This window comes from Alosa sapidissima, chromosome 19 (assembly GCF_018492685.1).
Source record: "Alosa sapidissima isolate fAloSap1 chromosome 19, fAloSap1.pri, whole genome shotgun sequence".
NCBI lineage: Eukaryota > Metazoa > Chordata > Actinopteri > Clupeiformes > Clupeidae > Alosa > Alosa sapidissima.
In genome coordinates, this window is record NC_055975.1 from 18,800,698 (window position 1) to 18,818,523 (window position 17,826).

General features: G+C 43.8%; 1 protein-coding gene across 2 annotated transcripts in view; it reads left to right on the forward strand.

The window, feature by feature from the left end:
• The window catches only part of crip2 (cysteine-rich protein 2), a 33,039-nt gene extending 16,509 nt beyond the window's left edge, over positions 1 to 16,530 (forward strand). For both annotated transcript variants that reach the window (XM_042071705.1, XM_042071704.1), the window contains exons 2-8: positions 8,143 to 8,237; positions 12,307 to 12,364; positions 13,065 to 13,202; positions 14,256 to 14,324; positions 14,449 to 14,543; positions 14,715 to 14,772; positions 15,284 to 16,530. In XM_042071705.1, the coding sequence (XP_041927639.1) occupies positions 12,316 to 12,364; positions 13,065 to 13,202; positions 14,256 to 14,324; positions 14,449 to 14,543; positions 14,715 to 14,772; positions 15,284 to 15,351 (477 nt within the window). In that variant the 5' untranslated portion in view covers positions 8,143 to 8,237; positions 12,307 to 12,315 and the 3' untranslated portion in view covers positions 15,352 to 16,530. The remainder of the gene's footprint in view (positions 1 to 8,142; positions 8,238 to 12,306; positions 12,365 to 13,064; positions 13,203 to 14,255; positions 14,325 to 14,448; positions 14,544 to 14,714; positions 14,773 to 15,283) is intronic.
• The last annotated feature ends 1,296 nt before the right edge of the window (positions 16,531 to 17,826 follow it).

Genomic DNA, 17,826 nt, shown 5'->3' on the forward strand with positions numbered 1-17,826 from the left:
GAAGTGTGAGTCAGTTGCATCCTACTGGTATCTCTCTCTGACAGAAGAATCCCTAGAACATACTGACTCAGAAAAACAAGTGATTTAACATCTAAAGTAAAGTCTCTGAAATCTGTGCCTAAACAGATAAGCTATTGATGCAATGTGCCAGACCACAGTGACCGATGCAAAACTCAATAGGACATTGACCAGGTCCAGACAGGGCATTACCTATCAGTTTGGGCCTGTAAGAAATGTGTGTCTGCAATGTAATTGTTGGGTAATGTTTTGAGGGCTGGGTTTTCCTGACTTGGGAACAAACATCACATGCTGATCTGCCAAGAAGAGAACAATGGTCACATCTTTGCTGACTGATCAGTACTGACTAGAATATAGTCCTCCTGCACAGATATCTTTTCCAAAGTGCATTTGTCTACATAATCATTGTCAACACAATCAGTATATACAAACAAGTCACCATACTGTATCCAAAGAAGACAATAAAAGCCCTTGGCACCTGTAGTATCCAAAACCTTGGATGATATACCAAGGGAAAAAGCTTTTGGGCATCTCACATCAATCCAGTTCTTCCCCACAGAAGTCTTGGGAGTGTTCACTAGCCAAATCTTAGAACCAAGACTCAACGTAGAGTTTAGAATGCGCTTCTAACGCAATAAAAAGGAACAGTGGGAGCGACAACAGCATGTGCTCACAGAAAGCAGAATATATAAAACGATTCAAAAGATTTTGCATCATAAGACATGCGCTATATCCTGTGACTTCCTGAAAACAAGCAAGTGAAGAGTTTGTTACAGGTCTCTTAGGAGAGTTGAGGGAGTGCCACATGCGTCACCACGCAATACTATACGTATATGGAAAGAGCATGATGCCCTGTAAATGAATGAAAGAGGGATGTAGAGAGGAGAAGGAAAGAGAGGTAGAGACTGAAGGAGGAGAAGGAACTAAAGGAGGAGTAGAAAAAGGGAAAGTGCAGGGGAGAGAGAATTAGAGATTGTAGAGGACACTCCCTGTCATTACAGCTAACCACGCATGCAGGAGAGTGGAAATGTGACAGACCATACTCTCTTATTTTCTCATTTGCTTTTCTCTCTCTTACTCTCATACACACACACACACACACACACACACACACTGGCACACGTACACACACGTGCCCTTTTAGAAGACGTTTGATTTTATGCACACGTCTCTGTTGTTTACGGATTTAGCACATTCAAAATCACATATGTAAATTGTGCCATTATAGAACTTTTTTTTCACTGCACTTGGCAACTCCTCCATGTGTGTGTGTGTGTGTGTCTGTGTGTCTGTGTGTGTTATGTAATATTATTTCTTCAGTCGGTGGCACCTCTCCTGTGCCATTGCATAACCTGAAAGCCCGTGTGAGGTGGTGAACAAAACTGTGAATAAGGGGTCTGTCTCTCCCCAGCCCCCTCTCTTGTCTCTCCCCCTCTTCTTCTCCTCCCTCCTTCATTCTCTCGATCTCCGTCCAGGGCTGTCCATTCCTGCCACGGCTCATGAGCATCCTTTGCTGTGGCTCATAGACAGAGACGGTTCCTCCCCACTGGCCCTTTGCAGAGCTCAGTAGTCAGAAGCCTATGATGTAATAAAATGCATATTTCAGGCGCTGCTCCCCAAAATAGACTCTAATTCCAGTAGGTCTCAGTCTTCACTGAACACGTTCATTATTTATATCCCCAAAATAGGCTCTTACATAGTTTTTTCCCTCTCATTCGTAAATGTGGCAGAGGCTCCTGGCAACGTTGACAGAGCTGAAGCCTAAAAGTGTGTATAAAAAAAGGAGTGTAAGGCTGAAGACATTTTTGCAAATATTAATTTCTTTCAATAGGTGATTCAGGGTGACTTCATACTAGTGAATAATTTCACTGGTATTGATGGACAAATATTGCCATGAAGATAAGGCATGCAATAGGTCATCATCCCACCCTATGAGTAACGTATGCAGTCACACTGAAAGACAAACACATTGCACTGTTATGAAAGGTGTAAGAGGCAGGCAACGCCAGATGAGGAGTGTGACAAAGAGCCGTTTTAGTCTAACCATGTGAGGCTTTGTCACAAGTGACCTGTCCAGTGCTCTGTCTCTGACAAACACACACACACACACACACACACCCACTCCCACTCCTCACAGACATGTGGTGAGAACTTTGCTTAATTTGGAAAAGAGAGAGGAAACCTCGCCTTGTCTGGGAAAACACACACACATACACACACACACACACACAGTCATAGTCATCTCACCCAGTTTGCACCATAATTGCGTCAGATTGTGATGTGTTGGACACACTGACACACTCCTCCACACACACACACACACACAAGCACACACACACACACACACACACACACTCACATAGTCATTGCACCGTAAAGTCTCATCATTATTTGTGGTGTCTATTTTGGGTCTCTTGTGTTTGGGTTGGACACTCGTAGTGGGGACCCGGCCCTGTACACAGCTCTCCCCTCGTCCCTGAGCACCGTATCCACTAACACAGATATTTACTTAATCTCCTCTGCTCTAATGAAAATATTGATCATCATTTCGCCATGATCTGTGCAACGATCCATGACCCACTGTCCCACAAAAGCTGACTGGCTATTGGGCATCACACACACTTGACAAATTTAACATGTTTCTGTTATCCGCAGGCAGGACAAACACACACATACACACATACACACACTTGATGGCCAGGAGAAATCTTTCCTGTGATCGCTGGAGTGTTCCCACACTTTTCAGGCCGAACGTGTGCCTGTGCCTTTCTCAACCTGATCCACACTGCAACTCCCAGCATGTTAGCGTTTGTGATGCATTATGGCTTGGAATGAAGACCTACTAGTAAGACTTGTATCCACACTTTAAAAACAAAGACACAGCACGTCTGTTATTTAAGCCATAGGCTGATCTCGCCCCGAAAGATCGTTGGTCAGAAAGTCTGGAACTAAAGACACAGTGCACAAATTATTGTGTTTGTGTGTGTGTGTGTGTGTGTGTGTGTGTGTGTGTGTGTGTGTGTGTGTGTGTGTGTGTGTGAGAGAGAGAGTGTGTGTGTGCATGTGTGTGTGTGTGTGTGTGTGTGAGAGAGAGAGTGTGTGTGTGCATGTGTGTGTGTGTGTGTGTGTGAGAGAGAGAGAGAGTCTATGTGAGTGTGTGTGCATGTGTATGAGAGAGCGAGAGTAAGTGTGTGTGTGAGAGAGAGAGCGAGAGTAAGCGTGTATGTATGTGTGTGTGCGTGTGTCTCCAAGTGCTCCAACCCCCATTTACACGGCTCATTGACCGGCTGCACAGCCTGTGCATTCTGTGCATCAGCACTTACAGTAGAGCAGAGCTTAGCCGCACTGTACTGGCCATCCCCGCGTGCAATCAATCCCAATCATAGCCCCTATTCAGGAGCCGCGCACTCCCGCGGTCTCCCGCTTCACAGCTAAGCAGGAGCCGGCCGCTGGAGCTTTTGCTGGACTCTGCAAGGTCAGACTGTGTGTCAGTTTGTTCAACACGATTATCGCTTTTGGCTAGGGGGAAATAGATGACTTTGGGAGTTTAAAGAAAAAGGGAAATCAAAACAGAGGGGGAGGAAAGGGGCCAGCGGCGGCAGCAGAGTCAGGGTTTGGGTCATTACCGTCTGCGAGTCTCCTCTCCCGTGGACACAGAGCGCCGCTGTGTTGGTTAAAGCAGAGCGTAAAAAACTACTGTTTGGCCGGAGGACGTGGAGAGGGATATTTTTAGAATGACAATGGAGCAGAGCGCAATGGAAATGAACACACAGTGCTTTCCTGCTGGATGGTGTGTGTGTGTGTGTGTGTGTGTGTGTGTATGTGTGTGTGTGCGCATGCGTCTTCTATTTTCTGTAGAGCCGCAGCTGTGTGTGTCTGTCTGTGTGTGTCTGTGTGTGTGTGTGTGCACACGTCTTTATTTCTCTTTGCAGTGTGTACTACTTTGTGTGTGTATGTCTGTGTCTGAGAGATTTGGGCTCAGGTGTGTGGCCAGTGGAACGTGCCATAATTTTCACTTCGTCGTGGCACTGCTCAACTGTCAGAAAAAATAAACATGGCATACTATGAATGTAATAGTGCTGTGTGTTTGAGTGTGTCTCTTACGTGTGTGTGTGTGTGTGTGTGTGTGTGTGTGTGAGTGTGTGTGTGTGTTTAGAGTCGGGGGTGGGAGTGATGTCTCTAACTTGCAGGCTGGAACAGATGGATATGTATTAATCTAGTATAGATTACACACACAGTGATAGTTTGAACTCATGTATACAGAACTGGAGTCTGGAATAATATTGCCCTGCCTATGCCAGTGAGTATATGTTTGCAGTAGAGAAAGTAAAAGAAAACCTCAGAGTAGATCATGACCGTAAGACTGAAACACACAACATCAACCTTTAACTGCAAAGAAGAAATGTCAAAGAAGAAATGAAACAGGAGTAAGAATCTGATTTAAGAGAATATGGCCACAAAGACTCTTTTCCTCCAGATGAGCCCATCATTGTACTGAGTGTGGAAAGGCCTTCTTTGAGGAGAGTAAACCGGAGGATCCACACAGGAGAAATACCATTTTAACATTGCAGTAGCTAAATCACACTAACATTTAGTAACAACATGTTTTTATAACCTTTCTCACAGAAAATTAGCTAGAGTAACATTTATTTTCTGATATGCCTGTACCAGAGTTCCATTTTTAGAATTGATCAAGTTAAAGATGAGCTTTAAACTTTAGTACTGACGTCAATCTAATATCCGCTAAGCCTTCCTCATTACATTCATCATCAGACAATTAAGCTCCTAGTGTGCAGAAATTTCAAGCCATAACCTCTCAGCATCCTCAAGCTATCAACTTTATCAAACTGTTAGTTTGTGGTAATTAACCCAATCCGAACCTATTAAGAACTTTAAGATAATTGTTTGTTTGTCTCTCATTTGGATTATTCCCCTCAAACATTATCTTGCGCTCTGCGACTCTGGCAGGTTGTTGTGTGGGTGCTGCTTCATTATGGTGGATAACTATCCATCAGTAATTGCACCACAGTGCGCACAATCTGACAGACTCTCTGACTTCATACCAAATTACCCATTAATGCTTCCTTCTCTAATGGCTGTCTAATTACAAATTCATGCAGACAATTACACCGACTGAGGGAAACTGTGAAATAACACAGAGAAATGACACTGAGGGGTAACGAGAGCGTTAGTGACTCTGTTGGTTTGACTGTAGGCCTACAGAACATGGTGTAATCAGCTAATGAGGATGTTTACTTTACTGAGTTGGAGTAGAGGGAAGCAGACAATATATCACTCTCTGCCCGGACAGATTATGGAACCCTGAACATTAGTGGTCCACCCCTAGCTGTGTAGTTTTCCTTCCACTCCTTTCTCTATTAACCCTTAACCCTTAAAGCTGTAGGTTTTTGAACATTCTAAGTTCCGCAACAATTGAAGGTTCTAAAATTCTATGTTGAATTCAATGAACCCAGATATTCTTTAGAATGTTCATTTCTCAACATTCCCGTCACACCGGTGTGACGGTACTCCTTTAAGGGTTAACCATGATAGACATAATACCATTACCTGATCATGGTTTATGTACCATAAACCATGATCAGCCATCACAGAGGGGGCCCAGTATGGTTGAGGCCAGTATATGTGCTATACTATATGACAGCAGGTTGTAGAAGTCATGTTGGTTCTTGAGAAACACAGGAATCCTGACCAGTGGGGTTCCCTTTTCATTCAGCTTGACAAAAAAGTTAGAGCACAGTAATTATTAGCCAGAGAATCCACATGCATGACATGAGAGTCAAGGAATGGCTGGGAAGCTATGTAGGAAGGATCTTGAGGTATGATGCATAGGTTATGACTCGCATGGGAGAATAAGAGAATAGTCTCCTAAGAGACCTAAAAATACTGGGACATTTGTTGTTCTTGCGAGGTTCCTTTTTCATGCTAGCTTTGGTTTACAGCTTGGAGTGAGTTTTTTGTGAAATGTTGTCTTGTTTGTAAAAGTGTGGAAGAGAATGTCCTATCGGTCAGAACTGTCTAAAAATGAAAAATTCCAACAGAGTATTTGTCTTTACCTGTTCTCTGTGCTGTTGACATCACAGAGGATAAAGAGCTTACCATTCCATCACAGCTCTAACCTCAACTACTAAACACCCAGCATAAATGGATAAGCTGCAATCAGGTGTGCATATTCCTCTCTCTGTACTTAGAGATGACTGACTGTATAATTTATGCTGTGTTGTTGAGGTCTCTCACCTCTGGAGAGGACAGGGGAATCACCTTGCCTGACCTTGATGCACCAGACTCAGTCAACACTGCTATCTCAATAGGTCTGTTGTATTGAGTTAAGAAGCAGAAGCAATGTTTGGGCCATCCTTGGAGTATCCGATTGCAAAATGTAAATGCAACTGGGAAAGCAATTAAAAACAAAAACACACACAATTTTGTGGTTCATAATTGCTTTATTTCAGTGTGAGAACTGCAAATGCATGGATGTCCTAACTGTCTCACTGTCTCACTTCAACACAAAGAACTTGTTCCATTGCTGTGTAAACACGGCCAAACACAAAGGAACACCCTTGGAGGGGATGCCCAGGCGTTAATCAGTTTGTGTGTAGATCAGTGTGATTTACCAGAACAATTTCTCACTGGACGCATGAGTGCTCGTGCTTTGTGTCCTATCATATTCTAGCACATTCTGTGTGCGTACAGTGAATACAGTTTGCTGCTGCATTGTAGGGGGTGTGAGAGGACAAAAGACTCTCCTTGAGATCCATTCAGACAAAGTGCAGCTTCAGGGATCCCCATAGGCATGCACGGCCAGTGTGTCCCAAGAGCTCAGAGGCCTCTGTGAGCAGAAGTGACATCATTGCTTGAAATTGAAAATGGGCAGGTTGGTATAGGGAGCAGACCACGTAATACTATTGTCTCTACAGCACGCTGCCGCAGTGCACAGTCTCGCAGTGAGGTCACTCTGTCCAGTGAGCTCAGAGTTGGCATCTAGTGGCGGCCAGGTCAAATAATGATCGTCACCCACGCGTTATGGAACGCCGATAAATCACGCTACACCACCCGCAGAAGTAAACAGGCCGTGGTGGCGTCAGGGGCCAGGCGGAAACGTTTCCAGAGCGTTGCAGAAACATTCAGAACGCATAACCTTAAGCCGTTAAGGGCTTTCCTTCTTTGGTATGTGTGGAGGGAGAGAGCATGATTTGAAATCAAAGTATTCCCTTGATGGAGGCCGTAGGAACGGACAAAGAAGAGGAAGGAAAATAAACAGGAAACACAGTCTGCTTTCTGGACAATTGTGGCCAGTGGTGATAAGAAAAGGTGTTTCCTCTCCTGGGGGGCTGCCAGAATGTTGACCAGACCATATTCTGCATTGTCTTAGTAGAGAAACAGGGGGGGTATTATAGTAGGAACGGGTATAATTAGTACCCTCACTCTGAGGAAATGACCTCACACTCATGGTGGTCAGAATGAGGCAAAATAGGCTTTGGAATGTGATTAGGGTAAAGGAATGCTGGAGGACGTTGAATGGCTTTTGTGTGTGTCTGTGTGTGTGTGTGTGTGTGCTTGTGCATGCGCACATGTTTGTGGTTGGCAATCGTCCAGATGTTCAAGGATTTGAGAGGAACAGGGCAGCATAACACATTATGATGAGCACATGTATGCACAGTCCAGCCTTAGCATTTACCATTCACCAAGTAAGATTCAGCAATCAGCATCCATTCTATCGTTATATCTGCTTAAGAGGACCCCCAAAGGACCTCCACAGATCAGATGAAATCAAAGCAGATTGGATTTAATATTCAGGACAGGGGCCTACTGAGAAGGGATTGAGTGAGTTGAGAAGCTCTGGGCTGTAGCACTGCAACGCCAACCCCTGGAGCTCTGTCCACCACCTCCCTTTCTCTACACCGGTCACAGCAGGGAGGCCTGGGGAAGTGGCTTGTTCCAAAGTACACACTCGCTGACCGGACCATAAGAAAAGATGGAAGTGTTCACGCAGGCATGGTTTGTGTTTGTGTACTTTATCTAATCGTGTTGTCTCTTCCTCTTGTCGTTCTTTCTCATGTTTGCTCCCCCCTCCTCGTCTTCTTCCTCCTCATCTCCTGAACCCAGCTGAGAAAGTGACATCCCTGGGAAAGGACTGGCACAAGCTCTGTCTGAAGTGTGAGCGCTGTAACAAGATCCTGACAGCAGGGGGCCACGCTGAGGTAAGTCAGAGAAGCAACATTACCATTTATCATTGTGTTCCATCTCTTATAAGACATTTCATTCATGACATGCTCTTACCTGACTGAAAACATGAAGTCTAGTGACATTGAAAACAATATTATTTATTTTAGTTCTTTGAAGACTTTGAACGGATCCTCCTTGTCACCATGCACATTGCCTTACAGGGCCTCTGATGATGATCTTCTGTACCTAGCAGGGAACACAAACAAGATCTGTTAATCGATCTAAAACATAACATAAAACTGGATGCCGCCTCTCAGTGACCCCAACAATCTTAATCAAATTACCATATAACTCATTTGAAGTCCATCTTGGATTGTAGATCTCCAGTGATTTCTAGTGGCCTGATTTCTCAAACAAACACTACAGCTTCAGGGTTACAGATAATCCCTAAGGAAATCAGTCCTATACTTAGAAGTGTAGCCATATAATGTTGTTGCAATGTCTCATGAATATGGACAGATATATTTTCCCTGTTATACATTTACTTTAAGTCATTTAGCAGACACTTGTATCCAAACCCATTAACAGTATTGCAGAGATATAATGTTAAATCTGTATGTGTGCTCCTTTAGTGTCACCCTTATGACCTGTTAGTTAGTATCTTCCACCACTAAGTTACAGAAACATTGACTTATGGGAAAATTGAATGAGTTCCAACAATGGTGTGACCAAATTGGAAGCCAGCTCCGAGTGGACTCAGTCAGGCTGTCTGTGGGCTTGTGGCGTTAGCTCTTTTGTGCTCATTGTGGTCTCCGAGGGACGGTCCCAGGGCAGAGACGCGTATTGATATAATGACACATTGTGTGCCCGGGTACGGAGCTCAGGGCAGGCATGGTGCCTTTTATTTGAAGAATTAATCGCCAGGCGCCAACCCTCGTGCCATATGGCACATGGCACTGTAACTGGGGCATGGCAGTGTGCTGGAGCACACAAGTGTACTGTGTGTGCCATTTTGTCATTATGTTGGACAGGCACAATTGAGGGCACAAAGGACCCCTCTTTAGTGATAAAAACACAATGCATTAATCTGAGCCCAAGTCTCTCTGGATCCACAGGGTTCTTTATTGAATCATCATTTAACTGTATTAGAGCACAATTTTACATGTCCAATCAGATTTTCTTTATTTGTATCCAATTGGCAAATGCGTTCAGATACTCATTTTTAAGGACACGTAGCTCACATGGGTCCATATTATATTTCTGGGCTCTCGAACAAGAGTACATGAGACTCAAAATGAAATACAATCAGCAGAAATATGGTTTCAGAACAGTGCGTCCTACAAATAAATTGGAATTTGATCCCAAAATAAAACATCACACATATACATACACCCCTTCCATTACACATAGTCATTTGTGTTTATGATTGTTATGATCAAGGCGACACAGTTTAAGACACTGTCTGAATATGGTTCATAGTGGTGTCCTAGACCCCTTCTCTTCTCCATGAGGTGACTACTGTGTGTGTGTGTGTGTGTGTGTGTGTGTGTGTGTGTGTGTGTGTACACACACAGTCTTGGTTGAGCTCTGATGGCCCTGAGAATGGCCAGATGGAGGCCCTGTTTGTACGGATCAGCCTGTGGTGCTTTACAGAGTGGGCAAAATTCACACACAGATACACACACACACACAGAGATACACACTCACACACACATACACACACACACACACACACACAAACACACACACACACACATACACAAACACTTCATCTCTGATTAGGCAAAAAAAAAATCCTAAGATCATCCCGATGATCATCCCTGTTGCATGGTGAGGATCCTCACTGCAGCATGTAGCTGCTTTTAGGACAGAGGAGGAGAGGGAAGGTATGGCAAATAGACTAGTCCTATGTGTGTGTGTGTGTGTGTGTGTGTGTGTGTGTGTGTGTGTGTGTGTGTGTGTGTGCGCAGTATGTGGGGGCTGTATGGAAAAGGAGAAGCTGGGAACTGAGTGGGCTGGAATATCTAATCCTCACTGTGTGCTCTTAAAAGAACCAGCACACTCCCCCCCTACAACACACACACACACACACACACACACACACACGTGTGTGTGCTTGCATAAGCCTGGCTGGTATAAGACCGAGGAAGAGAGCCATCACACATCAGCCTTGGGTGTTGGCTGAAGGGTCTGCACTCGGCTCAGAGCCACCATCAGCTTTGGGAGGATTGGACCCTCAGTGACCACAGGCAATGGACGAGATAAGCAGGCAGCAATGAAACAGAAACTGTATGTGTGTATGTGTATTTGGTGTGTGTGTGTGCACTCATCCAGGTATATGTCTGTCTGTCTGTGTGTTGTGTGCGTGCATATATGTATGTGAGTACATGTGACACGTGTGTGTGTGTGTGTGCGTGCGTGTGTGCCTGTGTGTGTGAGTGCGTGTGCGAATCTCTGTATGTGTGTGTGTGTGTGTGTGTGTGTGTGTCTGTGCGTGCATGGGATGATTGAGGAGGTAATCTAATCCTTTGTACTGCAGAGGCGTCCTGACGGCAGCAATGGCATCAGAGGCTGGTCAGGAGGTTCTCATCAGGCTGTCTCTGCTCATGTGATTAGGCCTGTGTTCCATGTGCTCCCATTGTCCTCCTCAGTCTCCCAGGCCTCTGCTTGTCTCCTGTAGCCCTTTGATGCAGGAGGTTGCTAGTGTCACAGACAGACACACACCCACACACTCACACACTCTCTCTCTCTTTCTCTCTCTCTCTCGCACTCTCTCTCTTTCTCTTTCTCTCCCTCTCACTCACACACTCTCACATACTCAAACATCAGCTAGTTTATGATATGAGGCATTCATTCCAGCATGTTCTGTGCCTTGGCATGTAGGCTATTTGTTTTTGATTTGATTTGAGCCTCTCCCTATCCCCCATTGTGCTGGCTCTGGCTGTTAGCAAGAGTGCCACCATGTTCCTTCTCCATCCGCTTGATGCCTATTGCCCACCTCGTATCTTGGCTAGCGCGGCCACTGTGCAAGAGCAACTTGGACTTGGTTGTTATGCCACCGTTTGTGGGGTGTGAGTGGGAAGAGTGTTTTCCAACATGGACTGGGCAAATGCACGGACTCTGTGTCAATGAGATGAGCAGCCTTTGGAAATGCACCATTGCTGCTCTTATGTGTTTCAGACCTAGCGCCGTCTGAATGAGTATTAGTATAAAAACAGAAATCGAAAACCAGAAACAAACACAACATTTGGATGAACGTAAACGAAAACGGGAACAAAACCAATTTTATCAGTCAGTGTCTCCCCTGTTTAATAAGCTAGGCCTACTATGAGTTGATAAAAAGGATTTTCATATCCAGCACTATCTAATTGCCTTTTCCAAGTATGTAGCCTAAATTACTGATACAGTATGTGAAATAACAAAGGCTACCAGAGACACTAGGAAAATATCTAGGCCTAGTGTCATGCAGTTGGTAGCACCACACATAGGTTAGGCTATTTTTTACCAGGCTTAAAGCAAGAACATGTTTTGTGCATGAAGTTAGGCTATCAGACATTTTTGAAGATCTAATATTATAAAGGCTAATTGCCTATTTTCAAATCTCGCCCCCCACCTGAATTCAGGCACAGTGTTTTTAACAGTTAGCCTTGATATCTAATGTGCTTTTATTTAAGCTTTAAGGCTGTTGGCCATAAATCAATTTGTAAAGGCAATGTCAATTTTAAAGGTTTTCTTAACTGGTTACCATTTAGAGGAGAGACCTTGGAATACTGGAACAGGAACAAAAAAATAATGATTTTGCTCAGAACGAAGCAAAATGAAAATCATTGTTTTCAGTCTATGAATAGAATAGACCGCCTCTGTTAACACCCTCAACTTTCCCTTACTGCATTTGTAATGTCTAAGACTGCATTAGTAATGACTTTAGATCAATCTGTAATTGAGCTACATAATTACTGCATTTGCAGTAAAATGGTGGCTGTAGGCTGTACTGGATGGAGTTCCTAACTCCTCGGTTCTGTCTTTGTTTATGGTACTCTATCTTCTCTCTCTCACACACACACACACTCTCTCTCACTCTCTCTCTCACTCTCTTATCCACAGCATGATGGAATGCCATATTGCCACAAGCCATGCTATGCTGCTCTCTTCGGACCAAAAGGTGAGGACCTGCATTAATATAATTATGTAGATTTGTAGTTTATAGACCTGTGTGTGTGTGTGTGTGTGTGTGTCTGTGTGTCTGTGTCTGTGTCTGTGTGTGTGGTACAGCCTTGTGCTTACATAATAATTTTTAATGTGAACTGAAAAGCTTCCCACCAGCCTATGTAGGCACAGTAGATGTATATGGAACACCACAATTCCTCCCCACCCCCGGCTTGCTGTGACAATCATCATGCACAGTGCTGCCCTCTACTGGATTTGCCGAGGACTAAAGTGGATCGCTGCAACAAAGAACAATCAATTGCCTCTCTCAGGGCCCCTGTCATTTGGCACACTTACTGCACAGCAGGGAGCCTCTGGAGTGCTCTTATAAATGGTCTGTTATTGTCAGCAAAATCACTATTAGAGCTGGACTCCTTTTTTAAGCACAGTATGGACACAATTAAAAGCTGGCTGCCTTTTCAGCGTTGGTGGGTCCTCCGTGTATTCAGCTGCAGTGCAATGCTGTTTCCAGGCAAATTCATTGAAGGCTAGACTCTGTTCCAGTAGATGAGTTATAAAGAACAGATGAGATGAGAAGTGCAATACAAAGAACATCTCCAAAACTATAGCCTACTTTCTTTTTCACATGGAGTATGTGAGAGGTTCAAAGTGGAGGGAGAGAGTTATGTTAAGTGTGTGTGTGTGTGTGTGTGTAGGTGTGAACATTGGCGGGGCTGGCTCCTACGTGTATGACACTCCAGCCAACAACAACTCTGCTCCTGCCCCGGGCCCTGTGAGCGCCCCCAAAGCAGAGGACAAACCGGCCTCTGTCCCATCCAAGGGCCCCTCCAAAGGTACACTCACTGACCACAAGCTCACCCAGGTGGGCAGAATGCATAGATGTTATAGTTATTGTTAGTTAAGGTGAAGGTCAAGGTACTATGAGGGGTGTTTAGCCAACGTTTTTATCCAAAGCAACAGGGACTCCCAACATTCAGGGATTGTATGAGTAGTATTGGTAACTATTATAGACAGACAGACAGACAGATAGCCTTTATTGTCATTGCACAGTTGCCTATGCAATGAAATTGGGGTTGCTACATCTGATAAAGTGCATATAGATAAAAAAAACAATACAATAAACACAACTAAAGAGCAAGAACTAAAACATTTAAGACAAGGGCAGTAAAAAGGTGTCATAATAAATAAATAATTTAAAAAGTGCAGTATGGCACTTGGAAGGGAGAGACAGTCTATTGCACATGAAAGGATATTGAACTTTGTTGTAGATGTTATTCTGGGAAGGTATTGCTCAGAGGTTAACTGGTTCATGTGTGTGTTAAGTGTTTTAATGGCCCATGGATAGAAGCTGTTTTTGAGTCTGTTTGTTCTGGTTTTTATACTTCTGTAATACTATCTGTATTATAAGCTATATTGTGAGCTCCCATACAGTGGTTTTAGTTGTTGATTTAGTTGTTTAGTTGTACGCCACAAGAATACAGCAGAAGCCTCTCCCAAGGTTAGGGGGAGGATAGGAGGTACTGGCCTAAAAGAACCAGTGAGAGGACTGATCTGTGGGGTTAAACCAAGTGACCGCCAGGGATTCTAGGGCTGGTCTGGCAGAGTCATTTCTCATGTCCACTTCTGGTCCAGAGGTCATGCAACTTCCCGACCATCTGTGTGAGTGGGAGGGAGTGGGAGAAAAGTAGCCTTAAGAGCAAGGGTTATGTTTTATTTTTGTAATTTATTTATTCATTTTAATTACCTTTGCCAAGGATATTTCCACATTGGTTTGTTTGACAGGTTGATTTTCATGAATCTTGGTGCTAGGGTTGTCCTGTCATCTTGAATAATGTGGTGGTAATCCATAAATATTTTTTTACTTAACATCTCCTCTTTCTCTGTAGCTGGCAGTATGACCACCTTTGCTGGAGAGGCTAACCTTTGCCCCAGGTGCAATAAAAAGGTTTACTTTGGTGAGTTTCATAAACCTCTTCCTCAACCTAGAGATCTTCATATTGGAAAGAAGGATGTGATCTTCGTAGTGGTTGTTGCGTTTCTCACCACCGTATGTGCGTGCGTGTGTGTGTGCGTGTGCAGCGGAGAAGGTGACATCGCTGGGGAAAGACTGGCATCGGCCATGCCTACGCTGTGAGAGGTGCAGTAAGACCCTGTCTGCTGGAAGCCACGCAGAGGTAGGCGACCGAGGGAAGAGAGGGAGAGTGTAATGGAGAAAGTGATTGAATGGATAGATGTGATAGAAAATAATAAAAAGAAAAAAATTGACAGTAAATAAGGAAATGTATGAGAAACTATAAATATTTATATGAAATATACACCAATTTTTCTGTTCATGTGTGTTACAGCATGACGGTCAGCCCTACTGCCACAAACCTTGCTACGCCGTGCTGTTTGGCCCCAAAGGTATGACAGGATCTGCATCTTTTATACTCACCAGTAGAGGGAGTTGTTTCTTCTCTTAATTCATCAGTTGCACTGATCTGGCCTTCTACTCAGATGTGACCACTTGCATAAGCAATCAGTCATAGTAATTTCCATACCATTCCAGTCCATTTGTCTCCATGCTTGTGTGCACCCTAAACTATTTGTCATGCATCCTAATAACAATATGAATGAATTCTATTTACAGATGTGTGTTTATGGTGTGTGTCTGCGCATGTGTGTTTGGGTGTTTCCAACTTGGCGGTCTGTCTGTTTATTCATTTAGACCAGTGTTCCTGATACTTTGTGCTAGCTTTTGGGAAGGTTTGCACAAGACAAGATTCCTAGGTCTACAGTTCTCCACGTTAACATAATAGACTGTTGTATGCACCAATAACCCACACATTAGTACTGTGAAATCATTTAAAGTTGATAGCAGTAAATGGCACCTTTTTGATGTGTAAATTGCATGTGTGTTTATGTTTGTGTGCAGGAGTGAACACTGGGGGCGTTGGCAGCTACATCTACGAGAAGGAGCCCAGCACAGCCACCCAGCCCTGAGTCCGCTCAGCTCTCCCCCCTGCGACCCCCCCCCTCGCCACATTCACCGCCCTCCCACCCAGCACAGACAGCACAACCAGTCACCCTCCACCTTCAACTACAAACACAAAAAAAACAACTACCTTAAGGCCTCCAGTCAAAAGCCACTGAGTTTCAGCACCTAACCCCCACGCTAGCCAATTGGTGTCCTTTTCCCAGTCCTAGTGGTCTGATATACTCACATTCCCTGTAACACCCCCCCCCCACCCACACACACTCACACACACACACACACACACACACACACACATACCTTTCACCTTTAAGGTGTAGATACTGGGACTGCTTATTGTACCAGTCCAAGCCACAGGCTTTCCTAGACAAACAGCTCCTCGTGAGTAAGTGGAGCGTGTTTGACGTCACGGAGGCTCTTGTAGCCTTGGTGTCGCTAATCTTTCACAATAAAATCTCTTCCCCTGGCACACTGACCTTATACATTGGTAGGCTCTGTGACAAGTGTGCATAAAAGAAGGTGGTAGTATTGTGGTTAAAGAACCACTTAGTATTAGAACCCTCAGGTGTTTATAAAGTTTAATATTCCTAGCTAAGTTCATGCTTTTTGGGTTCCGTTCTGCTCCTAGTGCAAATATTATGTTAGAATGAAATTCTTTTCTTTTGACTCCTCTGTTTTATGTCCTTTTTGCTCTTGCGAGAAGCCACTTGGGTAGAGCCTTGTATGGGACTGATCTCAGTCAAACACAGCCATCCACACAGCATGCTGGTCTTAGATCATTACTGTAGATCTCCACGTGTCCACTGTATATGTGTATGGGGCCTATATGCATGTACATCATGAACACATGTACGTGGAGTGACACATCAGCTTGTTAAATAGTTATATAACACACCAAGATGGATAGTGTTTGTTTTTCTGATAAGGCTCTCGGCCTCTTTCTGCTGGAGTTATTAGGAGGAATAGCTAACCACCCTTATCATGTAGCTAAACCAAACAGAGCACAGGAAAGAGAAAATACTGAAACCGCTAAAGACAAAACATTCTCACTAAGCGAATGTGCATTAGTTTAACCATTTATGACGACCATGGCAATAATCTGTTGTTTTGTATAGAAAGCTCTGAAAGCTAAATCTGTGTGTTACTGTCTTTTTAATTATCCCATTAAAGTGGATGTACAGAACTGATTGGGTTTCTGTGGTCAAGTTTGTTTGCTTCAGTCATAAATCAGAGATTCAATGAGACAGAGATGAGTTAAAATAACAAATGACCTGTCACCTGTTCAGCATGAACCGGTTTCTAATGTACACAGATTACACACATTATTACTTTATGAAAAGTGGAAAGATAAATAATGTTTTTTGTTAAGTCATCCTTAATTCAGATAACCTCTTGTGTGCTGATGAAAAATGGGTTTTATTTGAAGCAAGCCATCTGTTTAATTGAAATATGTTCTTATTTAACAACATCCTGATCCATGGTAACTCAACTCCTTTTTTAAGCATTCCAAGCTGAATGTTTAACCTAATGTCCAAACCATGGTTACAAGCACTAACAAATCCAGACAAAAACAAATTAGTGTCTGACATTCAAAACCTCCCCTCTGTTGGCCTTATGTCCCCACCACACCCCATACTCACTCACCAGCCAAGGAGCAGATTTAAAGTTGTTCGGACAGTTGTTCGGACCCTCTCCAAATGGGCAGTGCCCTCAGGGCGTGTCCACACTGGGCACGGTTCACTTTTACCGTGCCGGAGTACGGTTCTCCCCAGTTCTTGGTCCGCACTCACACTGCATACTATCAAACTGTACCCAGGCACGGTTGAACTGCTGTGCTGGAGAATCTTTGCATAGGCGCAATCACAAGCCGAACAGTACCGGATAAGCATCCCGTGGACGGGTACGGTATGGAGCGATCACACTGGTCAAATGAACCAGACTTTGGGATTCAAGCGTACTCGGGTACGGTACGGATGCCATAGTGTGAGTACGCCCTTAGACTTTGACCCGGGGTCCCGCCACATCCAGCTGAATCACTATATAGCGTGAGGCAAAGCCCTCCACTGTGTGTCTTGCAGCTGTGTTATCAATGCGCTGTGTGTCTTCCAGTTGCAACATTTTGATCTGGAAGTCATCAGAACATTAACCACAAGATATATTTTTTCCTCTCACACAACTGTAAAATTACACTAAACTTCAATATTCAGGTGGGATAAACAACAATTAGTATGAGCAATTATGAATGATTTCATACTATTGTGAAGTAATGTAAACAATAAAAAGGAAAGCAATGCAATGAATTGTATCTTTCTAATACACACCATTTGTTGCCATAGAGAGGAAACAGAATAACATAAATCACTCTGGAGATAAAAAAAAAAGGTTCATGAAAATATACAGCTGATAAGCATAGTTAGAAAGGGTTCACCTGAATGATATGACTGTGTGTGTGTGTGTGTGTGTGCGAATGCCACACCTAGTAA